A 24,936-nucleotide genomic window follows, 5' to 3' on the forward strand; every position below is an offset into this window, starting at 1 on the left:
GAAAAACTCAACAAATTTATGAAGAACCCTGACTACGCAGCACAGGTATTACAGTACACCCCCAACTCAAGTCCAGCCACTTCTGACCCTTTCAGACTGGAGAAATCCCAGTTCTGCCCATCCAAAAGCCTTCCAGGGCTTGAAATAGATTGAAGCTCTGCCAAACTCAAGCTTTGGTATCGATTTGCAGCTAAAACCCATCAGTTGAAGTTGTTTGAAGTCCAGTCCAGCACATGCACACCCAGTCCAGCCCAGAACGAAGGCAACTACCCAGACAGAAATGGAAACACAGTCCTCTTCTTATCTTTGTATAGTCAGTTTTCCCTTTTTGAGTTTTGTAAAAAGGAGTTCTGCCTGAAATCAGTTCAATCGTTATCATTTATTCTGGCCAGAACTACCAGTTTTATGTTGAGAAAAAGTATGAAGTCCTTACCAGTCTAAGGCATAGAAAAGAACTTACTTGGTAGATATTCCTCACCCAAATTCACAATCATTTGATCAAAGTCAATAGCTTGGGGCGCAAGCTATTCTTATTCCCAAGTCTGTTAGAATCAAAAATTGCTAACAGTGGCACGCTCGACACATAAAGAAAGTTAATTTGCTGACCAAACCATGGTCTTCGAATTAATGGGGAACTTTACCCTACCATCATAGGAAACAAATAGAAACGGGTAAACAGTGGGTTTGTGGGTTCTGGGTTCATTGTGGGGTGGGTCTGTGATGGGGGATGAGGGGAGCTCGAATGGGAAAGGGAGGGGAAGAGAGAGAGAGAGAGAGAGAGAGAGAGAGAGAGAGAAAGAAAGATGAGCTTGAGAAACTGGTTTGGCAAGAAAAAAAAAATGGTGGGATTTTGTTGCAGGTCAAGGGAGGATAGGTTGGAGAAGAAGACACAGGGGGTGGGGTGGGTGGGTCCATAGGATTTTTTTTTCTTTAATTTTTTCAAAAATATATATTTTTCTTTATTTTTTTTTTTAAAATATTTTTTTTAATGATTTGATGGATTATTGGATGAAATGTTAATGATTTAGACGGTAGGGGAAACATTGATAATAAAATTTAATTCAAGCCCTTAATTCGCTAAAAAAAAAAGTCAAGGGGTAAATTGATAATTAGGTTACACTAAATTTATATACCAAATTTGCGTTACAAAACGACGATGAATAAATTTAATTAATTAATAAAATGGTGACACGTAATTAGAGCGTTTAATTATTTTTTTAAAAAAAGGAATGTTAATTTAACAAAAAGTCACCACCGCACCGTTTCCCACCACAACCAACGTTACTGTTGTTGCGCCGCCTGTTGCACCACCACGCCACCCATCACTGGACCGTCAATGCTGCCACTTTCGTAAATTTGGAACTCAATCAAGGGTACTTTCGTCTCGTCACTATTAGGCAGTCAATCGCCATCTCTCTATCTCTCACTCTCACTACTGAGTGTGACTAGGAGGGAGGACGATGAATTACGAGCAGAGGCTCAAAGCCGCAGCGAAAATTATACTCTCCGACGACGCACGCGCCGGCGACGAGCGTGTTAGCGCTGAAGAGCTCGGCGTCACGGCTTCACTAAAGCCTCACCAAGTCGAAGGCGTCTCGTGGCTCATACGCCGATACAATCTTGGCGTCAATGTCATTCTTGGTAAGGAGCTGTCGTATCATTTCCAATGTGTTTGGTTGTCGAGAAAATTTAAAAAGAAAAAGTCGAATTAAATATTTTTAATGAATTAACTTGGATGCATTGGTTGAATTTGCAGGAGACGAGGTAAAGCTGCAAGTTTTCTGGTCTTATATTTTGAATGAGTTCAAAATTTTCCTTAAATTTGAATGTGAATTTATGAGTTTGAATTTTAGTTATAATTTTCGGGAAAATGGACGTAACTGTTCAGCTGGTGCATTATTTCCTGTCAGTGAAGATTCTGATGTTGATTGTTAAGGCTTGTGCAGTTAATTTTTGCAATAAGATACAAGTACTTGAAATATGTTGAGCAAAAGTGACATATTCTTTGCCTTGTTCATTATACTTGAATCTAAATGATTGGTTGGCAGATGGGACTGGGCAAGACTTTGCAAGCCGTCTCTTTATTGAGCTATTTGAAGGTTCACAAGTTGTCACCTGGGCCATTTTGTGAGTTCTGTTTCTGTTTTTGGTGTGAAAATCTTGAAGCTTATATTTTTGGTATTGGTGTGCCTGATACTTTTGTTTGCTTTTCATCAATGAACTATCCACAGTGGTATTGTGTCCTCTAAGTGTAACAGATGGTTGGGTCTCTGAAATGGAGAAATTTGCTCCAAAACTAAAAGTTATTCGGTATGTTGGTGATAAAGAATATAGGCGCATTCTTCGCCGGACAATCTACGAGCATGTAAAAGACAAGTCCTCTTCATCTGATGTAAGCTCTGGTCCTGTTGTGTAGCTATTGGAAGGCTATAGATGTAATCCATCATTAATGTTTGACGCTATAGTTAATAATTTTTATAAGCTTTAATAAGCTACTACTTGTTTTGTTGATATTTTCAAGTTGGACATGTCGACAGGTATTGTCGTTGCCTTTTGATGTCCTATTGACAACATATGACATGGTGTTGGCAGATCAGGATTTTCTTTCTCAGATACCATGGAGTTATGCAGTAATTGATGAAGCTCAAAGGCTTAAAAACCCTTACAGTGTATGTTTAAGACATCTTAAATTCTCTCTCTTATATATGAATGAACTCTATACTTGTACTGAGTAACTTTTTCTTATTGTGAATTAATACTATTTACTCCAGTAATTACTGTCCTGAAAATAATCATACTCTAGATACAGTTATTCAGTATACGACTTTTTGAACCACTGGCTTTTAGAAATGAAATGACAGCTTACTGCAGATCAGTTTGGAATTTTCTTTTGATTTTTAAACATTTGCCTAAGACAAGTTCACATGTCGAATTTTTCAATTGTTATTTACCATGTAAATTTTTGCTAGGTGGCGATAAAAAGGGGTTAAAGTTAGACTACTTTTTATTTTTCTATAATAACTTTTATCCCAGACGCATACGTGGTTCGACCTTAATAGGTTCTGTACAATGTCCTAAGAGAGCGCTATGTTATACCACGACGGTTACTGATGACTGGCACACCCATTCAAAACAATATCACTGAACTTTGGGCTTTGATGCATTTTTGTATGCCATCAGTCTATGGGAAACTGGATGAGTTCCTTGCAACATTTAAGGAAGCTGGAGATCCTTCATCAGGTTATCTTCTTACCTGTCATAAGTAGTTTATGTGGATTCTATTTCTTATAATGTGATGTGGAAAGCTTTGATTGTAATAATTTCTTCCCTGGGACATCAAAACAGGCCATGATACAGCTAAAGTTATGGAGCAACTTAAAAGCTTAAGATGCATATTGGGAGCTTTCATGCTCCGGCGTACGAAATCTAAACTTATTGAGAGTGGAGATCTATTGCTGCCACCGCTTACTGAGATAACAGTGTATGTTCTCCATCCCTTTTTTCCTTGTAGACGTGGTGTTGATGAGGCTGTTTTATGATACTAAGGTGCATTATCTTGATAGGCTGGCACCATTGGTCGGATTGCAAAAGAAGGTGTACGTGTCAATACTGAGGAAGGAGCTTCCTAAACTACTTGCTGTCTCTTCTGGAGGTCCAAATCATCAATCCTTACAGAATATTGTATGTTAGTTTTTCGATTTTTTACCCTAAGCATCTCTTTTCTTGTCTTCCCTTCATGTGATGTGATATGGTACATTGGTATTATGAACCCCTTTATCCTGTATATTCTACAAAATTAAAAACACAGAAGATATTTTATTTCCCATGGTTTCAGGTTGACCAATGCAATATCACTACTTTTCTTCTGGAAAAGTTGTGGATTTAAGAGGTCCTGTTGGGTGGTAGCTGTGAATTCATAGTTTGGTACATGCATTTCAAAATCTGTGCAGCCAAATTCCTTTGCCTAGTGTCATTTTCATTTTCTGAAGAAACTTTACTTTTTGCAAATGCAACTTTCAAAAAGCACCCTCTAGTTTGCTTCCTCGATATTGCTTTTCCATAGCAGAAACTTTAATGAAGTAGTAGCAGACGCAGAATTGTATTGAATGTTTATCCAGTGTTTCATTGTTTATTTGTATTGCAGCTAGTATTGTGATCAATTATTTATTTTGATTGAATGTTTATCCTTTGCCATTACTTCTCTCTCTGTCATCCAGGTGATACAGTTACGAAAAGCATGTAGCCATCCTTATCTCTTCCCTGGTATTGAGCCTGAACCATATGAAGAGGGTGAACACCTTGTTCAGGTATCGCTGATTTTAATTTGGTAAATGATAATGACCTAGGTGTGTATACCAAGTCATGTAGTGTCGAAACTCTAACATCTGAAGTTAACAGAGGAAAGTAAGGCTCTTTTTGCTCTCTTTCTGAAAGGGAAAGCCTTTGATCCCTGAGGAGTACTTTTAGTATGCCTTCTGCTTGCTTGTAATATCTGTTCATTCCTTATCTTTTCATAGGCTAGTGGTAAACTTATGATTTTGGACCGACTACTTCAAAAGCTGCATGGGTATGGACACCGTGTGCTTCTCTTTGCACAGATGACGCATACCCTTGACATTCTCCAGGTTTGTTTGTTTTTTCCTTTTGTATTTTTTTCCTGTCTCATGCTAAGTGATAAAATGCTTCAGCTTGTTTGCATTTGTTACTCTGCATTTTAACAAATTAATATTCTCATACACAATGCAGGATTTTCTAGAGTTAAGGAAATATTCCTATGAACGCCTTGATGGATCAATTCGGGCTGAGGAGCGCTTTGCTGCCATAAGAAGTTTCAGCACACAATCAACCAAAAAAGGTTTGAAGTCTCAACCTGATCAAAATGGTGCTTTTGTCTTCATGATCTCTACAAGAGCTGGTGGAGTTGGCTTGAATCTTGTGGCTGCTGATACTGTGAGTTTTGGCAAACAGTCGTGTACTGCTCTTATAACAATCACTTATGTTTAGACCTGAAACTCAGGACCTGTAGGTTTTATTGTTATATCTTTGAATCAAATCTTTACATTTTTTAGAGTACAAGAAAGTTCATAATCATTTTAAAATCTCTTTGTATCTGTCAAATTATATATAAATTTTTTTTAACCACAGGTTAAATACTTTTTAGTTCTCTTGAGACATTTACAGTTGAGATTGACATGACATGTAATAAATAGTGTACTATTGAATCCCGAAAGTGCAAACTTTAAATGGCCTTCAACCCCTGTTGAAGTGTTGATGCTCAATAGTCAGAAATGTGAATTACTGCAATTTCACGTAGCTCAAGAAACCTTTGAATCACTAGCAAGAAACCTTTGGGGTTGACGAGTGACAGTCTTATCTCCAGCATATTACTTTAAGAATGTGTACCCTTCTCTTGGTGAGAATGACAGAGTAATTTGGGGAGCTTTGTAGTCTGTTGAGGAACTTATAGTAGTCTATGTTGTAAAAGTCCCAGCAAATTGTATTCTTCCCCGAAATTTCTGTAAAGCACATCATTAGTACTGACATACTTTTATTCTATTCTTATTATATTAGGCACATTTTTTTCCCTGACATTCTTAGGATCAATTTGCATACGCTAGGTTATATTCTACGAGCAAGATTGGAATCCCCAGGTTGACAAACAAGCTCTTCAGCGGGCGCACAGGATTGGTCAAATGAATGATGTACTGTCAATAAACCTAGTTACAGGACGTACAGTGGAGGAGGTGAGATCCTATACATCTTTTTTTTTTTTCTTTCGGTTGAAGAGTTCCTATACATGACTCATGAGGCATGGCCATTCAACCTCATTATATGTATTGTATTCAAATGTGTCAATATAGGTTATCATGCGGAGAGCGGAGAGGAAGTTGCGGCTTAGCCATAATGTTATTGGAGATGATGTTATGGACCAGGAAGGTAAAGAAGAAGCAGGAGTTGAACCTAGTGACTTGCGATCCATCATATTTGGGTTACATCTCTTCGATCCTGATGAAATCAACAATGATGAGTTTGGGATGTCAGAACTGAATGCTATGGCTGAGAAGGTAATCTCAGTGCGCAATAAACAGATAGCAAATGAGGATGAGAGGAAATTTGAGGTCAATCCAACAGATGTTTTGCATGGACATGATCTTGTTGCAGGAGAAAGTAACACTTCTCTTAGTTTCAATTCTGGTTTTGATGAAGTTTCATATCTCTCTTGGGTTGAAAAATTCAAGGAGGTATCACAAGAAAGTGGAAATGAAAATACGGATTTGAGAAGCAGAAGAAACTTACTAGAGGAAAAGCGTCTAAAACGTGAGGCTGCAAAGAAGAAGGCAGAGGAGGAGAAGTTATCTAAGTGGGAAGACCTTGGGTACCATTCATTGTCTGTCGAGGACCCTGTCAGCCCTGTGGATAGTGACATGATGTCTGATTCAGGTTCTGTCCAGTTTGTTTATGGGGACTGTACACAACCATCAAAAGTTTGTCCGTCTGAACCTACCATTATTTTCAGGTAAATTTAATTTTTCTAAATGCCTCCTCTTGAGTGTTCACATTATTTTGCATTGAATGAGTCAGAACAGTTAATGTGTCTTCTTGTGTTCCTGCTATTTCGTTCTTGATACAGTAACTTTTTGTTTGTATCTTAAAGCTAAAATATTCTTTTATAGAAACATTTTCTTTCAGAGTATGAGCATGATGTAGGCTGTCAGTGGTTTTACCACCAGACCTGACTTAATATGTTTATTTCGCAGCTGTGTTGATGATTCTGGACACTGGGGTCATGGAGGAATGTTTGATGCACTGGCCAAGCTATCTTCAAGTATCCCCGATGCATATCTGCAAGCTTCAGAATTTGATGACCTGCATCTTGGTGATCTTCACCTTGTAAGAGTTAATGGTTAGCCTCTGGTCTCTCCTCCTGAAATATTATCTCATTTACCCTTGTTGCTTATAAGACAAAGGAATCTTTTCTACTCAGAAGCACAAGTAGGAGAGAAATTTGATTATATCAGTTACAACACAGCAATATTTTTCTTTTTTCATGTTCTGTCCGAAGTTATAATGAGAAGAGTACAAGTAGCTTTTAGCTGCAATATGCACTATGCAGGAATTTGTTTATCATGTCAGCCAGAAGTATGTTTTACATTTGAACTTTCTGCCTCACCTATTTGTTACTATGTAGAGGATGCGAATGAACAGAAGATGGACTGTAATCCCCCTCAATGGGTGGCTTTGGCTGTTGTACAATCTTATAATCCCAGGCGTAAAGTACCCCGCAGCAAGATTTCTATTCCTGACTTAGAAAGATGCTTATTGAAGGCATCATTTTCAGCTGCTCAGAATTCTGGTAAACATTATAATTGAATCAGTTCAAAGCTGACTATGCAATTCTTGCCTTGTTATTTCACCCCATGGTACATTTGAAATGCAAAAGTGTAGTTCTTTTCTTTTTAAGGACGTCAAGATTTCATTGGCTAACTTCGAGTCAGACATTTCGGTTTTATACTTTTTTTAAATGTCTCATGTCGCATTCTTCTTTCTTAATTTTAACAGCTTCAATCCACATGCCACGCATTGGGTATCAAGATGGATCGGATCGCGCAGAATGGTACACAGTTGAACGTCTTCTACAAAAATATGCTTCTCTGTACAGGCTAAAGATATATGTGTATGTTTTCTTTCTCTTCCTTCTCCCATCTTCTGCCAACACGCACACCAATGCACATCAAACTAATTTCTTGAAATCTTTGCAGGTATTATTATAAGCGGTCTGCTTGACGCTTTGGACTGCTCTCATGCTGGACATGGTCCTTGTCTCCCAGGCCTGTGGCTGATAGAATTAGATTATGAAAATGTGCCTCTACGACCTTTCCTGACTTGTAAATAGGTTCAACATCCATTATAACATATCCTTCTCTTGAAGTACCTATGTTGTTGACCTTTCTCTTGTTTGATAATGTTGTAGTGTAGGAAGTAGGAACATGACAAAGGGGAAAGTTTCTATGTAAAAACTTCAGATGTATCATGTTTTCATTGTACACCAATCTTCCAAGTAATATTCAGTGGTTAAAATTTCGAAAATGGAATTCATGAATGTTAAGATTTGAATAAAGATAAAAGAAGAAAACAAATGAATTCCAAATTATTCATTTTATTCCGAATGCGAAACAACTAGTTATTTTAAGAGATATTTAGTTAAATACATTCAAACTAACCTTTTTTTTAATAACAAATTTTAGACTTGTTGCTAGTATCTCCAAATCATTTCTTTCGAATCCGTTCGTCGGAATGGAGCCTAAATTTTTTGGAAATTATTTTACAAATATTCGAAGCCCCATTTAACTGTGAAAAGTTAGATACCATACCAATCGACCGGTCAACTTTTACCTGCAGAAAATAGAAACAGAAATAGATGATTTGCGCCTTTTGGCACCCTTCTGTATAGGCGTGGGCACGGTCCGGTTTGGTCCGGTTTCACCCTCAAACTACAGCTGAACCAATTAAACTTTCACGGTCCGGTGTGGTTCGGTTTGAGCTAAAATCAAAATGAAAACCAAACCAAACCAAACCATTCATATCCGGTTTGGTGCGGTTTGGTTCGGCCGGTTTAGGCATAAAAGAAAACGTCTTACAATAACAAAGAACCTATTAACAAACATCCTAAAATAGAAACTGATACAGCTACAAACATCAACATTTTCATGAAATAATCCGAATCTCCAATACATCAAACATGGAAAGTTAACCAAATTTCCAGTAAAACAAAGTTCAACATACAATCCCACATTTGCATACAAATAGAAATAAACTTCAATATCCAACTAATTAATACAAATCAAACTAGAATTTTCAAACACCAAAAAACGAAAAAACAATAAGCAGCATGTCTTCATTTCCATTCTCAATCACAAGAAATATGTAAAGGCCCCATAGCATTTGATTTCTTCATCTCTACATAAGAAACACAATCACAGATTTAGTTTCAACATAATAAACACACAAGTTATTATATAATAAACACACAATTGAAAAAAAAAAACAAACTTAAACCATATTTCCCCTATTTTATTATTATTGTTTCTATTTTTCTTAAAGTTCTTTTGGTTTCAGGTTTATACAAGATTCAAAAGGAAGATAATTTTCCCTTGAATTGACAAACCAACAAAAGAAGTCTCCAGTCAACCAAAAAGACAAACCAGCAAAAAGAAAAAAAAGGAAAAAAAAAGGAGTAAAGCCAAGAGAAAAAAACACAGCCAACCAAACTTGAAGAAGAGAACTCCTTCGCACAGCCAAGCCAACAAAAGGGAAGTCACGAAAAAAAAAAGGGAAAGCAAAAGTCAAAAGCAAGCCAAATCTCTTCAAATACCCCATCTTCTTTTTTAACTTTCTGCAAATCCCACCCCACCCCACCCCATTGCACCCACACATCACCATAGCAGAACCCACTAATTTCACCAGAAAAAAAGACAAAATGAAGACCCATATGTATCTAAATCATCAAAAGCCATGAGAGATATGAACCCAAATCAGAAACTTGAACAAGAAAACCATCAAATCTACAGAATGAGAGTTATTGAGAGAGAGAGAGAGAGAGAGAGAGAGAGAGAGAGAGAGAGAGAGAGAGAGGTTACACTGGAGAGACGAAGAGGCCAAAGGTGATGACCTTGTCTGCCAAAGGTGATGAAGATGGAGATGAATGATGTGATGAGATGAGAGTAGTGAGTGAGTGTTGTGTGCGGCTAGGGTTAGGAAATGAAGGAGAGGCTGAGAGAAATGTGAGAGAGGTTGAGAAAGACTGATCCGTGAGTTTTAGTTTTGGATGAATTTTTCAGGCTTTTGGAATCCAATCATGTGCGGTATGGTGCATGATAACAATTACAAAGAACCACTCAAGCCTTGCCACATGTAAAATATATTTAACAAATAATAAATTTATTTTTAATCAGTCCGGTTCGGTTTAGGACAGTTTACAAAATGCTCAAACCGCAGCCGAACCAAACCAAACCGGTTCGGATTGGTTTTTGAAACTGTTGACTTTTTCTTTGGTCAAACCCAAACCAAACCAAACCAATATAATCGGTTCGGCCGGTGTAACCGGATCGACCGGATTGATGCCCACCCCTACTTCTGTAAGAAGAAAAGCTTCGGAAGAAACCACAAATTAATTCATGGCCGCGAATCCCATTTCTCAGGGTCAAGGACTAGCAGTCTTCAGAAAGCAACTCTTCTGTCCCAGCCTCAAGTCCAATTCTCAGCCTGCTTCTTTTCTCAGGTGCGCCTTCTAAAACTTCAATTTGATTTCCTTTCCTACATTTTCTCACTAGGCAAACACAAATTTCACCTTTTTTTACATTGCTTGTTTTTGAACAATCGTCAAAACCCAGGTGCTATTCTTCTCAGAAAACCGAGAACCATAATGAGAATGATGAACAACAGCACAGAGCTAAACAACCCAAATCGTCAACCCCAAAAACCAAAACGGCTAAGGATATGGCCAGGCTTGTCAACACCAATCCATGGTCGAGTGAGCTTGAATCTTCTCTCTCTACAATCTCTTCCTCTCTCTCCAAGACCACGGTGCACCAAACACTTCACCTTATCAAAACCCCGCACAAAGCCCTTCAATTCTTTAAGTGGGTAGAGGTAAAGGGTTTCTCTCACAATGACCAATCCTACTTCTTGATGCTTGAAATCTTGGGTCGAGCCCGAAATCTCAATGCAGCACGAAATTTATTGTTTTCAATTGAAAAAACGTCTAATGGTGCAGTTAAACTTGAGGACCGCTTCTTTAATAGCTTAATAAGGAACTATGGCCGAGCTGGGCTGTTCCAAGAGTCTATAAAGCTTTTTACTACAATGAAGTCGCTTGGTGTATCGCCTTCTGTTGTTTCATTCAATAGTCTTCTGTCGATTTTGCTTAAAAAGGGTAGGACAAATATGGCCAAGAATGTGTATGATGAAATGCTCAGTATGTATGGAGTGACCCCAGATACATATACATTTAACATTTTGATTAGAGGGTTTTGTATGAACTCCATGGTAGATGAAGGTTATCGCTTTTTCAAAGATATGTCGGGTTTTAGATGTGACCCGGATGTCATTACCTATAATACTCTTGTTGACGGGCTATGTAGAGCAGGGAAGGTTGAAATTGCCCATAATGTGGTGAAGGGTATGAGTAAGAGAAGTGGGGATTTGACTCCAAATGTTGTTACTTATACGACCTTGATTAGAGGGTATTGTGCGAAACAGGAGATTGACAAGGCTTTATGTATTTTGGAGGAGATGACTACTCGAGGGTTAAAACCAAATGGATTTACCTACAATACTCTAATTAAGGGGCTTTGTGAAGCGCAGAAGCTAGATAAGATAAAAGAGATTTTGGAAGGAACAATGATTGGTGGAGAATTTACTCCGGATACGTGTACGTTCAACACATTGATGCATTCACATTGCAATGCAGGAAACTTGGATGAAGCATTGAAGGTTTTTGCAAAGATGTCAGAGTTAAAGGTTCCACCAGATTCAGCTACATACAGTGTTTTGATACGCAGTTTATGTCAACGAGGGGATTACCCTAGAGCAGAGGAGTTGTTTGATGAGTTATCAAAGAAAGAAATTTTGTTAAGGGATGATGGTTGTAAGCCTCTTGTTGCCTCTTATAACCCTATCTTTGGGTATTTATCTAGTAATGGGAAAACTCAGAAGGCTGAGGAAGTGTTTAGGCAGCTAATGAGAAGAGGAACACAAGACCCTCTGTCCTACAAGACTTTGATCATGGGGAATTGTAAGGAAGGTACATATGAAGCTGGGTATGAACTCTTAGTCTGGATGCTTAGAAGGGATTTTGTGCCTGATGAAGAGATTTATGGATCCTTGATTGATGGCCTCTTGCAGAAGGGTAAGCCCCTTCTTGCCCAACAGACTCTAGAGAAGATGCTAAAGAGCTCTCATCTCCCACAAACGTCTACTTTCCATTCTTTACTTGCAGAACTTTTGAAACAGCATTGTGCCCGTGAATCTGCCAGTTTTGTCACTTTAATGTTGGAGAAAAAAATTAGACAAAACATTAATCTCTCAACACATCTTATAAGGCTACTTTTCAGTAGTGGGTTGCGAGATAAAGCATTTGAGATTGCAGGGATGCTCTATGAGAATGGGTACTCAATTAAAATGGAAGAACTGGTTTGTTTCCTTTGCCAAAGTAGAAAGCTTTTAGAGGCATGTGAAATGTTGCAATTCAGTCTGCAGAAGCATCAAAGTGTCGATATTGATAATTTTAACCAAGTTATTGTAGGGCTTTGTGATATCAATAAACTTTCAGAAGCATTTGGCTTGTACTATGAACTGGTTGAGAATAAAGGCTATCAGCAATTGCCCTGCTTAGATTCTCTAAAATCTGCCCTAGAGGTTGCAGGAAGATCAGTTGAAGCTGAGTTTCTATCTAAAAGGATTCCAAGACAGCAGCTGCTGGACAAATCTGGGAAGTCAAGACTACAACTGTAAGTCAAGACCTCAGCTGCTGTACATATCTTTCTTGCTGCTAAATGGTGGGTTTTTAAGATTTCCTCGATCACATCTCAGCCTTGTAAATACACAGTTGTTGCTGCCCCCCTCATACCACTTCTTCTCAGCGTTTATTCGATCCCTCGTGTCAATTTCACCCTGACCCCACATCTCAACCATTGGAGCATATACAGTCCGTCTGCAGTCCAAAGCTCATTTGAAACCAAACTCATACATACCCATTACAAACTACAAGAACAACAAAATCAATGACCACTGATTGGGAAGTGCAGTGCAACACAAAATGGATATATTGGCAAGGGAATTGTGGAGTGAAATCAGAGAGAGAGATGGTGAATCATGACAACCTGAGGTCATGGATTCTCAATTTGCGGAGTGGCAATAAAGTTGTGATGCAGAGAGAGAGAGAGAGAGAGAGAGAGAGGCAATGAGAGAGAAAGTGTGATTGTTTGAGAGAGTTTTGAAAATGGGTTGGGTTCTTGATCAGAAAATATTTTGAGAGGAGATGATATCAGGCTTTTGGAATATAAATTCAAGGGTGATTTTGAAAGGGAGGGAGGGTATCATGTAGAGACAGAAAAAAGTTAGGGTTGAACTCCAACTTGAGTGAAGTTTTGAAGGTATTTTGGTCCAAGGTTAGCTGTATCAATTTAGGAAAAATATTTTGATGAACTTTTATATGGGTTGATTATTGAACAGAGGAAAACTATAAGCACCACAAAGAAGAGAATATGATCTGTGCCTTTCTGCAGAAGTAGATGATTTTCTACCACCTGGTTTTGGTTATTAAGCTGGGAGCTGTTGTACTACATTTCTTTTCCATTCCTTTTGTGAATCAGATTTATGAACTTCTGTAACAGGAAGAATGGTGGATCTTATTTACTTAGTTGGTTCCGTCGAAACGATCTCTTCGGTTGGTTTATGAGATTTTCTTTCCTTTTTTGTTACAGATGATTTAAGAGAATGTAGCTTTGCAGCAAGCTTTTCTCTTGGTTCCTTTTTCCTTTTTAAGTGGCAAAGCTCTAACTAGAATGTACCCAATCCTGAACAGACAACCGAAGCCTGGATGGAAAAGCAAATGACAAAAAGCTCCAAATGGCTTGAATAATGTGATGGGGGTGGTTGAAGGAGAAAAAGGGACAATTCAGCTGAAAAAATGAAAAGGGGATATGATCAATTTGATCATTTAAGAGGGTTTTTTTTCCCTGGTTGACAACCAACAGGAAAACAGAAGTGTCATAAGGTGTAAAGAGTGCATATGGAATCTAATAAATTCCTCACTTTTTAAAGATTTCAGAATGAGTGGATTTAAAAATGAACCTTTTCAGAAGAAGTGGTTTTGAAAATTATCAAACAAACTTGGGACTATTATCAGTTACTAATTAGGAAATAATTTACAAAATTAATCTACAAATTCTGAACTATTGATTTCATTTGCAGTGAACTGAAATCTTTTCTTACAAAATTAAAATGGTTTTGAAGGGTATTCACAGTTAGATCAGACAGTTAGATCTACTAAACCTGCAAAAATGGGCTGGCTTACTTGGAGAATTCATAAGTTAGCTAAAGGGCAATTTTAACATGGAACAAGTAGGAAATTCTGCTACCTATTCTCAATCTGTTTTTTTCTCTCTCTTTTTCTTTTTTTCTTTTTTTCTCTGGTGGTACCAGTTCTAGAGATCTTCCTCCTTTCTTTTGCAGTGGACTATTCTAACCCTTTTTCTACAATTCATAATTTTGAAGCAGAAAGTAAGTAACCATTGGGTTTCAACTTTTCATTCATTGTTTTACCAAACAAAAGGAGAAGATTGTTTCCCCTTGAAACAGTCACACTCCTAACTCCCCCAAGAAACCCATAAAATCACCAAACCATAATAAAGTAGGCATCTCTTTCTTTTCATGTTCATCTCCTTTGAAACCAACTCCTCTCCAACACCAAGCCCAGTTCCCCCATATATACATGCCTTCAACTTTCAACAAACTCAGACTATTTCATTGCTAAGCCTTCTACTCCTTCTCCTCATCATCATCATCCTAAAGATGTCAAAGCTCGAAAGCAATGGCGCTAATGGTTCTTCCAAGCAATTCCATGCACCAAGTAGGCATGCTCCTACACCAGGGAAGGCAACAGTCCTTGCATTGGGCAAGGCCTTCCCAAGCCAACTGGTCCCTCAGGACTGCTTGGTGGAGGGCTACATTCGTGACACCAAATGTGTAGATGTTGCCATTAAGGAGAAATTGGAACGACTGTGTAAGCAAAATTATTTGTGTTTTATTATCTTGAATCTCTTAGAACTCATCTCTTTACTTGCTGGCTGCCCTCTAAATTACTTTTTCGCAAAACTATTCGTATCCTATTTACTGATTTCATTGGCGACCGCCACCTATGTAAATGAGTTTCACCTCTACTAGAGATGTTGTCAATAAATATACTCCAAATAATTCTACATAATAAGTAAATATCATACACATTAAGTGATCAGCTAGCTAATGTAATTCCTTTTTAATGTGGTACGTTTAACATTACCCGATATTCTGAAAGGGGCAAGACTCACCATGCTTATCTTTCTCTTCATTTTTGTTTTTGTTTTTGCTAGGCAAAACCACAACTGTGAAGACTAGATACACAGTCATGTCCAAGGAGATCCTAGACAAATACCCTGAACTAGCAACTGAGGGCTCAGCCACCATCAGACAAAGGCTTGAAATTGCAAACCCTGCAGTGGTACAGATGGCCTTGGAAGCTAGCCTTTCTTGCATCAAGGAATGGGGTAGGCCAGTTGAAGACATCACTCACATTGTCTATGTCTCCTCAAGTGAAATCAGACTACCTGGTGGTGACCTCTACCTTGCCAGCAAGCTTGGCCTGAGGAACGACGTTGGCCGCGTTATGCTCTACTTCCTAGGCTGCTATGGTGGAGTCACCGGCCTCCGGGTTGCCAAAGACATAGCTGAAAACAACCCGGGAAGCCGGGTCTTGTTAACCACTTCTGAGACCACAATTCTTGGTTTCAGGCCACCAAACAAGGCACGCCCTTACGATCTTGTTGGGGCTGCGCTTTTCGGTGATGGAGCTGCAGCTGTGATCGTTGGAAGCAACCCAAAACCAGGCCAAGAGACTCCTTTCATGGAGCTCAACTATGCTGTCCAGCAGTTCCTCCCTGACACACACAATGTGATTGATGGGAGGCTCTCAGAGGAAGGCATTAACTTCAAGCTTGGAAGGGACCTGCCTCAGAAGATTGACGAAAACATTGAGGAGTTTTGCAAGAAGCTGATGGCCAAGGCTTCATTGAAGGACTTCAATGAGTTGTTCTGGGCTGTTCATCCAGGAGGACCTGCCATTCTTAACAAGCTAGAGAGCACCCTCAAGCTGGGCAGTGATAAGCTAGAGTGCAGCAGGAGGGCTCTGATGGACTATGGAAATGTTAGCAGCAACACCATTTTCTATGTCATGGAGAATATGAGGGAGGAGTTGAAGAAGAAGAAGGAGGAGAGGGAAGAATGGGGGCTTGCCTTAGCTTTTGGCCCTGGAATTACATTTGAAGGCATCCTCATGCGCAGCCTGTAAGAGGATCAATGGTTACCATGCTACATTGCATTTAAGATTCTGAGTTAATTTGGTCATTTTAATTTTTAATGAAATGGAATGGAGAAAGAGATATGTAGCCAAAATCAAATTGGCCTTCACATGTAGCTTGTGGTCTGTGACATGAAATTTATGAATTCCACTGCAATTTATTGCTAATCATTTATCAACGAAACCATTTCTTTTCGGTTATAAGGGATTGGAAAGGATCGAACTCTTAACCTATTCTGATTCTAGCACATTTTTTTCTTCATCATTTTTCGCTATTTAGTCTAAGTTATAAACATTTCTAATTTTTTTTTTTTAAACAATTGAAGCATAGTGGAATAAATATAGTAAAAATCAACTCATTTTCTAGCGGCCAGATTTTCATTCTAAGAATATTTCATTACTAAAAGTCTAAAAATTTAATTGGTCTTCACCCTTTAATTTCCAAAATAGCATATTTCAATAATTTTTTTACAACAACCAACATTTGTTTTTGGACTTAATGTTTTAATTTGGAGGATTCCTCCTTCCTTTTCTCGTCTCCAAGAATTAGAATATCACATCCCATCTAAAAATTGATGGTGTGTTTACTAATCAAGAATTGGAATTCGAATAATGAATTGAATTCCAATTATAAAGGATTCTTGTGTTTACTTCACATTAAGGAATTAAAAAAAGTAAGTAGGACTCACAAAAAATTAGGAATTGAATTCCTCATTTTGGAGTAATTCAATTCTTGGGGTGGGAGGTGGTATTCTAATTCATGAAGAACTAACCCGTCAAGAATTCATCTTTTTTACCCATTATATCCTCACACCATTTTAAAATTTCCAAATTTGCCATATACTTTAACCCAACAACGAGGATATTTTAGTAATTAGTACAACCCCTATCCCAATTCCGTATGATTTAGTAAACAACTTCAATAGGAATCCGGATTCTAACTCTCCTCAATCCATATGGTTCAGTAAACAACTTCAATAAGAATCCGGAATCTAATTCTCCTCAGGGCATGTTTAATATCAGTAATGGGTATGAGAGGAAAGGGAATGATTTCCATTCCTAACTTCCCTTGTGTTTACTTGCAATCAGGAATGATTCTTCCCATATCGATTCAATAGTTCTCCGATTCCTGAATTCTCTAATTCCTTACTTTCTCCATTACTGATACGTAAACATGCCATCAATTCAATTCCTCCTAATCGGTATCAGATTAGTAAACATGCCATAATTTAATTTATATTTGAACTTATACTTTTTTTTTTTTTGGATGAACTTGAACTTATACTTTTCACTTATTATCATTCTAACCAAACAAACCACTGGACGCAAATCTACAAAGTAGCGGTGCCGCGAAAACTCCGGAAGTCAACGAAAACGACGTAGTTTCGTTTCCGTGCCGCGTTCTTTTGCTTTGCCGTTAAGGTATTCTCTCTCTGTCTCTCTCTGTGTGCTTCCGTTGGAGAAGAAAACTTGATGATTTGAATCTTCCAAAACCCTAATTCCACTTCAATGGTGATTCTTTCTATTCGTCCACGCTTCATTTGATTCTCAATCGCAGTATTAATCCAGGTAAATTAATTTCACCGCGATCTCTAACATTTTCTGTAATCTCTAATTTTTTGGTTTTTTTAGGCGCCTGAATTTGCATTGAAAGCTAACGTATTATTATGTTTTTGTCTTGCATTTGGCAGAAACTGAGGTCTATAATGCAAGATGCAAACCCCAATTCCAGCGAATCCGCACCGTTGATGGTACCCATCATTCTCTTGTAGCATTCAAATTGTTTAATTTTACAGTGATTTAATTAATATTTTCGCAGAAAGAATTACATTTTGAAAGCTTAGCTCATGTTTATTTGTGCAATGGAAGGAGAATGATAATTATATTACAAACGTTTTGATCTTCCTGAGATTTTGATAAACTATTTTAGTGTAGTTTTACGAGAATATAGTATTATTTCAAAGCACCAATACTAGCTTCTAGCAAGCATTGTTATTGGACTCTGGGGTACCAGTTGCTGATTGTGTCTAATCTCTATCCTTATGTATGAAGAAATTACAAAATTAGACGATGCAACCAATGGGTTTTGTGGCCTGAATCTGATTGTGTATTTCACTTCGACTTTTTGTATAAAAAAAAATTATGAATCTCTTCATGGAATTGGCAAATCTTTACCCCCTTCATTTTTTTTTTCCCTTTTTTTTTTAATACTTCCAATTATCGAGCTTTGGTGATGTCCTCTGTATTTGCACTTCTTCTTTATGTCGTATTGTTACGTAAAAGAAAAACTTCCAAATGTAATTCCTTGCTCATTTTTAACAGCTGCTGTTTTTTCAGGCTCAGAATGATACTTTAAGAAATGATGGGGTCATCCCTCAGCTATTTACTTCTGTACCATCTCTCAACGAAGCTGCCTCTTATCTTTCTCAGACAACTTCATTATTCACACGTTGTTTCTCTGACTATTCTGGTAATCATACTGTTCCATATGGAGATTGCTTCAGTTTTTTATTTTCTTGTTTATCCTTCTTTATATTTACCTAGCCTGTTGTGGAAGTGACTAATGTGGAGGTTGGGAGTTGGTTATCAGATGTATTAACCTGGAAATGTATGCATGTTATTACCCGTAATAGCTTCGCTCTTTACACTTCCATTAGTTTGGATTATTATTATTATTATTATTTTGGTATTTACCTAAGTACAGTTCTCTTAGTTTTACTAGTTTCTACCATGCCGACATTAATATCATACAAGATCAACCAAACTACTTGAATATAATTTTCTCTGGAGAATGAAACTGTATTTTGCAGAAGTACATGCCTTATAAGACATTTGACTAGCATAGTTCGTATATTATCTGCAGACCTTAGCATGAATATTTTTGCTAGGTATCTTCCTTTTCCATTTTTGTCACTTGTTGAAACTTGAAATGGAGCATAATTCTAATTTAAAGTTAGATCAGATAATGTAATCGATCCTTTTTCATCTGAGTCCTTTCAACCTTACTCGCATCTCTGAGTAGAATTTGATGATGTGGCGCATTTGAAATAAGCTTCTCTCATGTCCCTTATGTAGTTTTCTTTTCATTTTTCCTTACTAATTATTAACTTATGATTATTATGAATTTTATATTTTACTTGCGTGCATCTATTTTTCTGAGTTGTCATGAGCATTGGATCTTAGATTGATCTAGTTAAATGTCTCTGCTATTTTGCAGCAGATCTGTCTTCTAGTGATTCTGGGGTTTCAAATGAGCATGCTCAGGAATTGGTGACCTTTTCATCTGGACAACCTAGGGGATCTTTTGCTACATCTGGTGATCATGCGTCCTCAAGTGGAAATCACTCAGCATCTGCAGAGTCATCTAGTAATGCAACAGATGCTCCCTCTGTACTTGATGGAACACTGAGAAGCTCTGCAGGAGATTCATCTCGAAATTCTAGTGCCCTCGTCAAATCTGATCCTAGTGGCCCGGGCAGCATTTCTATCTTTCAAGGGTATTTGTTCCCAGCATACTACTTATTAGTGTTTTTTGGAGCTATCCTTCAATAATTAATATGAGTTTAAAATTCATTCTTGAACTGAAATTTAGTATTTTCAGACCGGCAATTTTTTTTCCGAAGAAAACTTAGTTGAAGAGAAGAACATTGTATGGCAATGCTAAGACATCAGAACATCAAGGATTATGTAGGACTCCAAGACAAAATCAGCAACACAAATGCCTAGTATTAAGTAACTGAGCTAATCAGACAACAATTAAGCTATTCAAGATAGTCAACTCTTAAATCAATTTACAGGCTGTAAACATTCTATATTAATGACACTCCCCCTCTTGCTGGAAAGTGGATATCCACAACTCCCAGATTGCTACAAATAGAGTAAAACAAATTTGTTGGAAGAGCCTATGTACTAACCATCAGCACAACTCGCAGCCATAAATAAATGAAATTCTCAGGGGGAAATAAAAAAAGCTTTGACCTGGAAATGATGTATCTTGATAGCGATTATACCGCAAGAAACTCAGAAAATCATACAGGGAAGGGTTGTTTATTGTCATCTAAAGAAATGCATGTTAGTTATGGTTACAGTGATTTGAGGTATGAATAACAACCAAAAAAGAAAGAGAAGACAAATTTCTAGGAATTGTTTCTCTCCATGAAAACTACATAACCTTAGAAACCATGAAACATTAGTAGTATGAGATGAACCTTATTAGGAACCATGCTGATGAACCGTTAGTTCCAATTATGTCCCAGTTGGCAATTCCACCAAAATATTCTTGGCTCGAAAAGCTTGTCTCCTAATGCGAAGAAACATAGGAATATGACTCATGGCAGCAGTGGTTACTAGAGTAGTCTATGGGGGATGCCTTGTGGGCCCTAGATTGAAACTAAACCAAAAGAATTTCCATGGTATATCTTTAAGCTTGTTTTTTCTCTGAGATTCTTGCTACCTGCAGCGTTCACACTTTCCAAAATTAGCGGTAATGATTGTGTTCATTTTCAGCCTTGTTGACCGGGTGCGAAGAACTGTTCGCGGGTCTGCAGATGATATAGGATGGCTACAACGTGATCCAACAATGCCCCCTGTTGAAGACGGAACTGAAAGGTTCATGGAAATTCTGGGGGATATCAGGTGTAATATGCTGTATTTTGTTCTGCATTTAATATCTGCTTTTCATGTTAATGGCAATAATAATGGGGATGTCATTCCCTTTGACAGGCATGGTGTTCACCGATTGCCAAATTCGATGGTTTGTTTGTTGCTTCCAGGTATCATTCTTTTATATCACACAAAAATTTTAATTATACTTTAGTCGAGAAATTACATTGCAAGAAACAACATCTCCATCACCTTCCCACTTTCTGCCCTGATGGGGCATGCTTGGATGCTGCCGGTGGTGGATTTAGGGAGCCTTCTGGGTTTCTCTCCATCTAATCTTTTCTCTTTTTGTTCCTACATGTCTTGCTGGAGACTGGACTTCTAGATTACTTGGAACTTTTATTTTTTATTTTTTATTTTTGTTTTGCATATTCAATTTTGCTTATAGAAAAGTGCTAATGAAGTTTGGTTACTTCTGTAATCAATAGGTCTTTTTAGCAACCATGGACCGCTATATTTTGTAAATACAAAAATGAGTCTCTCAAAGATGGGTCTGGCCTGTCATATAGCCAAGATTCATAGTGAGGTATGTTCTTCATTTAAATTAAAAGAAAGGGCTTTTTTGCACCTTGTTAATTACTGAACCTTGTTAATTACTGAACTAAGTTTTTGCCAATTACTAATCAGGCTTCAGTTGAGAAAAATGCTCGAGAGATAAAAGAATACATTGAGGAATTCTATTGGGGTTCCAAAAAGCGTGTTTTGCTTCTTGGACATAGCAAAGGGGGAATAGATGCAGCAGCTGCTCTATCGTTGTATTGGCCTGACTTGAAAGATAAGGTTGCCGGGTTGGTGTTAGCACAAAGTCCATATGGTGGTAGCCCAATAGCTACGGATATCTTGCGAGAGGGACAGCTTGGTGATTATGTGAACTTACGAAAGCTAATGGAGATTCTGATCTGCAAAGTGATTAAGGTATAATGAGGAGCGTGATAGTGATTATAATATTAAAATGTTGTGATATCCATTGAAACAACATTTACAGTAAAGCGTATTTTCTGTCTTTATGGAGTTTCTGTTGTCATCAAACATATTGTAGGTTACTCCCATGATGAATTTGTCACTTTTTCCTAGTATGCTTTTTTAACATAGCATGTCATCTTCTTCTGTGAAGGGTGATTTGCAAGCTCTGGAAGATTTGACTTACGAAAAAAGAAGAGAATTTTTGAAGAAACACCCGTTGCCAAAGGAACTCCCTGTTGTTTCATTTCACACAGAAGCTGCAATCTCTCCAGCTGTACTAGCTACATTATCTCGTGTAGCACATGCGGAGCTACCTATGGTTGCTCCTCTTTCTACAGGCCAGCCGGCAAAACTCCCAGTGGTAATTCCCCTTGGTGCAGCTATGGCTGCCTGTGCACAGCTTCTGCAGGTCAGATATGGCAAGAAGAGTGATGGACTTGTCACATGCTGCGATGCAGAAGTTCCTGGATCCATTGTTGTTCGGCCAAAACGTAAATTAGACCACGCCTGGATGGTTTATTCTTCATTGACAGATGACCCTTCTGAAGCAGATGCTTCTCAAGTGTGTGAAGCTCTTTTGACGTTGCTTGTGGAAGTTGGGAAGAAGAAGAGCGATCATGCAGACATGGAGCAGAAGAAGAGCAATCATGCAGATGTCGGGCAGAAGAAAAGCGATCATGCGAAAGACGAATGAGGCTGATGAGCTTACTTTTCATCTCATTGTTGTGCTTTTTGTTGCAATATTATAGTAAGGGTAATTTACATCCTTTAGGGGGTATGGTTCTCGTGTTTGTATATAGCTGATGCTCGGATCAACGAATAGGTTCCCAGGTTTTCCCTTTTTCTATCTTCTCATTCTTTTGATTCAATTGGAGAAAAGTTAAATAACTGTTAGACATAGAATACAGTGCAATAGAAGCGGAAGCTCATCTGTATTTTTACAGGCTAGGAAGGACGTTGAAAAGTAATGAACTGTTTTGCTACCACTCTAAATTTGTAGCTAAAGCGATTTTATTGTGTGTTGTACTCACTAGATAGATGTTGTATTTCTTACACGGACATTCCCAGAGGTTTTTTTTTAATTTTTAATATTTTCAAAAAACATGTTTTCAAAAAACATGTTGATTTTTTGAAAATTATACTAACACATTCTAAGGTTTTAAATTGTTTTCCCAAACCCCAACCGTTAATTTCAATCCAAAATTAATGATGTCATAAAAAAAATTATTCTCCAAATGACAGTTAACTTCTACGATCATATTGCAGATACACTCTTGAGGTCTAATCTCTGAGGTTAATTTTGTCATTTGTAGATTTTTTTTTTTCTTAAATGACATTAGCAATTTTTGAACAGAAGATTAACGGGAGAGGTTGTGTGGAAAAAATTGAAACTTCAAAAGGTGTTAATGTAATTTCCAAAATATCAGGGATTTTGTGAAAACACGAAAAACCTCAGTGGGTGAGACTGTATATAACCCTTTCAAAGGTGGTGTTTGATTTGGGTGAGACTGTATATAACCCTTTCAAAGGTGATGTTTGATTTGGGAGGATGGGATGAAATGGGAATGAGAATTATGTTGGGAAGCACATTTGGCTACGGTACCTAATTGAGGTTCAAGATATGAAAAATAATATCTCAGTGGGAGTTCCCACACATAAACACTGCAAGGAAACATCACCTAAAAAGTCATAAATTATTATCTTATGATAAACTATAATAAACTTGAAAAATAATATTGAATTCAACTAAACATTACATCAATTTGTAAATAAAATGTAATAAAAGCCTCCAATCAGTTGTGCTACTCTTCCTTGACAAATTTATTTTTGGATACATTTTCCTCAAGAAAGTTCACAAATAATAAATTTATGTCATTATAAATGCTAGTCGCTTGTGACTAAACTTTCTCAACATAACTTTCTGGATATGGTATTTAGATTTTTTAGCTTTTGTGGTAGCATACTTATATCACATTTACGGTGAGAGATTAGGGTTTATAACTTTTGTACTTATTTACTTATCTCACATTTACAATGAGAACGCAGCTGCAGTCCTTTCTCCCTTTCTAGCTCTTAGAGTAGCTTCATAAGCTTCGATCCTTTCTTCTTTGCTAACTTGGAGATGCTATTGGAAAATTAAAGCTTTCGACGACAACCTCTCTATGATGCTAGTTAATTTCGAGAAGCCATTTATGCGTTGCAAAATTTAGTGAAAAGGAAACAGAGGCGAGAGACTGTCCGGAACATTACAACAGGTATAAATTTTTGAAAGTAACAGAGAAATAGCCTCACAAACATGAAATTGCTTCCATGATCAAATTAAGAGACATGCAAAACTTGAAATGAAAAAAAAAATATATATATATTTTTAATTGTTAAATATTGTTGCTAGAGAAAAGAAAATTATAGTGAATTATAGGAATTTTTAGTTATGTATTAACTATTCTCTTCTATAAATTTGCTTTTGTTTATGTGATGAATGAACATCAATTTGAATGGTTAGGTTTTGATTGATTTGTTTGGGTGTTGTACTTTGCGATCTTGTGATAAAAGTTTGAAGAATTTATTTATTGAGCATAAAATTAGTGATTATGCCAAGATATTGTTTTAAATGCTCACTATTTTTAATTAATCAGATAAATTTAGGCATGCACACTTTGATATTAGCTTGTGTTATTGTTTAAGCTTTCACATTAGTTGTTATCTTTAAAGTTTAAACAGTTCACTATATTCTCATTTGTGAGTTTTAGAGATAGATTTGCTGCTAATTTAAGCTGTTAAATCTCCCAAAAAAACTTATGAAAATTAAATGATATTTTAACTTGATTAGACTAAAATATCTTTCTAATCGTTTTAGCTAAATGTAATTAAAGTTTGAAGAGCATTATATTGGATTTGAGAATCAGTGAGCATTATTTTAGGTGAATTCTATATTTATTACCATTAAGTCAATGATTAAATTTGAGAAATGATTACATAAAAGATTATCTAGAGGATTTTTTTTAGTTATAAAAATTATTAATTTTTTATTTTGATATGAGAGATATTCAACTTTAAATTAATCTAAATTACGAAGAGAGGAATTTAGACTGATGTATGCATCAATTATTAATTATTTGTTAAAAGAGTTGTAGAGTTATTAAGTTATTATTATTATTTTTTTTTTCAGTTAAAGTTCTTTATCCCACTAACTCCTC

At 37.1% G+C, this 24,936-nt stretch overlaps 4 protein-coding genes and 1 long non-coding RNA gene across 8 annotated transcripts; 4 read left to right on the plus strand and 1 right to left on the minus strand.

Moving 5' to 3' along the window:
* The first annotated feature begins 1,235 nt into the window (after window positions 1–1,235).
* ASG3 (SNF2 domain-containing protein / helicase domain-containing protein) lies at window positions 1,236–8,085 on the plus strand. 2 transcript variants are annotated; one of them, XM_021976862.2, is made up of 17 exons: window positions 1,236–1,641; window positions 1,757–1,764; window positions 2,049–2,127; window positions 2,232–2,392; window positions 2,538–2,669; window positions 3,060–3,240; window positions 3,346–3,481; window positions 3,564–3,681; window positions 4,218–4,307; window positions 4,518–4,625; window positions 4,747–4,950; window positions 5,619–5,744; window positions 5,862–6,517; window positions 6,759–6,904; window positions 7,190–7,354; window positions 7,561–7,675; window positions 7,761–8,085. In XM_021976862.2, exons 1-17 carry the CDS (start codon window positions 1,461–1,463, stop codon window positions 7,783–7,785), a joined length of 2,631 nt encoding a protein of 876 aa, XP_021832554.2. In that variant the 5' UTR covers window positions 1,236–1,460; the 3' UTR covers window positions 7,786–8,085. The 2 variants fall into 2 exon arrangements, with proteins under 2 accessions (XP_021832554.2, XP_088105756.1); XM_088249630.1 differs by lacking the exon at window positions 1,757–1,764 and having other exon boundaries at window positions 1,492–1,641.
* Window positions 8,086–8,703: 618 nt separating this feature from the next.
* Window positions 8,704–9,902, minus strand: LOC148296809 (uncharacterized). The gene is made up of 2 exons (XR_015834080.1): window positions 9,639–9,902; window positions 8,704–8,958 (listed from the first exon to the last, which is right to left on the minus strand). It is a non-coding gene; the product is annotated as an uncharacterized LOC148296809 (long non-coding RNA).
* A 224-nt stretch (window positions 9,903–10,126) lies between these two features.
* LOC110772423 (Tetratricopeptide repeat (TPR)-like superfamily protein) lies at window positions 10,127–13,478 on the plus strand. Its single transcript, XM_021976853.2, has 2 exons — window positions 10,127–10,279; window positions 10,392–13,478. The coding sequence occupies exons 1-2, from the start codon at window positions 10,176–10,178 to the stop codon at window positions 12,511–12,513; spliced, it is 2,226 nt and encodes a 741-aa protein (XP_021832545.2). The 5' UTR covers window positions 10,127–10,175; the 3' UTR covers window positions 12,514–13,478.
* A 6-nt stretch (window positions 13,479–13,484) lies between these two features.
* LAP6 (Chalcone and stilbene synthase family protein) lies at window positions 13,485–16,310 on the plus strand. The gene is made up of 2 exons (XM_088249276.1): window positions 13,485–14,785; window positions 15,132–16,310. Exons 1-2 carry the CDS (start codon window positions 14,434–14,436, stop codon window positions 16,103–16,105), a joined length of 1,326 nt encoding a protein of 441 aa, XP_088105402.1. The 5' UTR covers window positions 13,485–14,433; the 3' UTR covers window positions 16,106–16,310.
* A 1,109-nt stretch (window positions 16,311–17,419) lies between these two features.
* On the plus strand, window positions 17,420–22,769 carry LOC110772427 (alpha/beta-Hydrolases superfamily protein). Of its 3 annotated transcripts, none has more exons than XM_088249583.1 (9): window positions 17,420–17,683; window positions 17,806–17,865; window positions 18,437–18,584; window positions 19,332–19,611; window positions 20,621–20,749; window positions 20,837–20,886; window positions 21,205–21,302; window positions 21,404–21,691; window positions 21,891–22,769. In XM_088249583.1, exons 2-9 carry the CDS (start codon window positions 17,821–17,823, stop codon window positions 22,431–22,433), a joined length of 1,581 nt encoding a protein of 526 aa, XP_088105709.1. In that variant the 5' UTR covers window positions 17,420–17,683; window positions 17,806–17,820; the 3' UTR covers window positions 22,434–22,769. The 3 variants fall into 3 exon arrangements, with proteins under 3 accessions (XP_088105709.1, XP_088105711.1, XP_021832551.1); XM_088249585.1 differs by having other exon boundaries at window positions 19,335–19,611; XM_021976859.2 differs by having other exon boundaries at window positions 17,421–17,683; window positions 18,452–18,584.
* The last annotated feature ends 2,167 nt before the right edge of the window (window positions 22,770–24,936 follow it).

This window comes from Prunus avium, chromosome 2 (assembly GCF_965620075.1).
Source record: "Prunus avium chromosome 2, drPruAviu1.hap1.1, whole genome shotgun sequence".
NCBI classification, from domain to species: domain Eukaryota; kingdom Viridiplantae; phylum Streptophyta; class Magnoliopsida; order Rosales; family Rosaceae; genus Prunus; species Prunus avium.

What these genes read in the sequence shown, in the direction of transcription:
- LOC110772427 (XM_088249583.1), top strand. Translation starts at nt 17,821, where the DNA reads ATGCAAGATGCAAACCCCAATTCCAGCGAATCCGCACCGTTGATG. An exon ending in GCGAATCCGCACCGTTGATG is followed by an intron (nt 17,866 to 18,436) that starts GTACCCATCATT and finishes CATTTTTAACAG; the next exon opens with CTGCTGTTTTTTCAGGCTCA. An exon ending in AGCATTTCTATCTTTCAAGG is followed by an intron (nt 19,612 to 20,620) that starts GTATTTGTTCCC and finishes GTTCATTTTCAG; the next exon opens with CCTTGTTGACCGGGTGCGAA.
- LAP6 (XM_088249276.1), top strand. Translation starts at nt 14,434, where the DNA reads ATGTTCATCTCCTTTGAAACCAACTCCTCTCCAACACCAAGCCCAGTT. An exon ending in GGAGAAATTGGAACGACTGT is followed by an intron (nt 14,786 to 15,131) that starts GTAAGCAAAATT and finishes TGTTTTTGCTAG; the next exon opens with GCAAAACCACAACTGTGAAG.
- LOC110772423 (XM_021976853.2), top strand. Translation starts at nt 10,176, where the DNA reads ATGGCCGCGAATCCCATTTCTCAGGGTCAAGGACTAGCAGTCTTCAGA. An exon ending in CAGCCTGCTTCTTTTCTCAG is followed by an intron (nt 10,280 to 10,391) that starts GTGCGCCTTCTA and finishes GTCAAAACCCAG; the next exon opens with GTGCTATTCTTCTCAGAAAA.
- ASG3 (XM_021976862.2), top strand. Translation starts at nt 1,461, where the DNA reads ATGAATTACGAGCAGAGGCTCAAAGCCGCAGCGAAAATTATACTCTCC. An exon ending in ATCAATCCTTACAGAATATT is followed by an intron (nt 3,682 to 4,217) that starts GTATGTTAGTTT and finishes TCTGTCATCCAG; the next exon opens with GTGATACAGTTACGAAAAGC. An exon ending in TACAGGCTAAAGATATATGT is followed by an intron (nt 7,676 to 7,760) that starts GTATGTTTTCTT and finishes AAATCTTTGCAG; the next exon opens with GTATTATTATAAGCGGTCTG.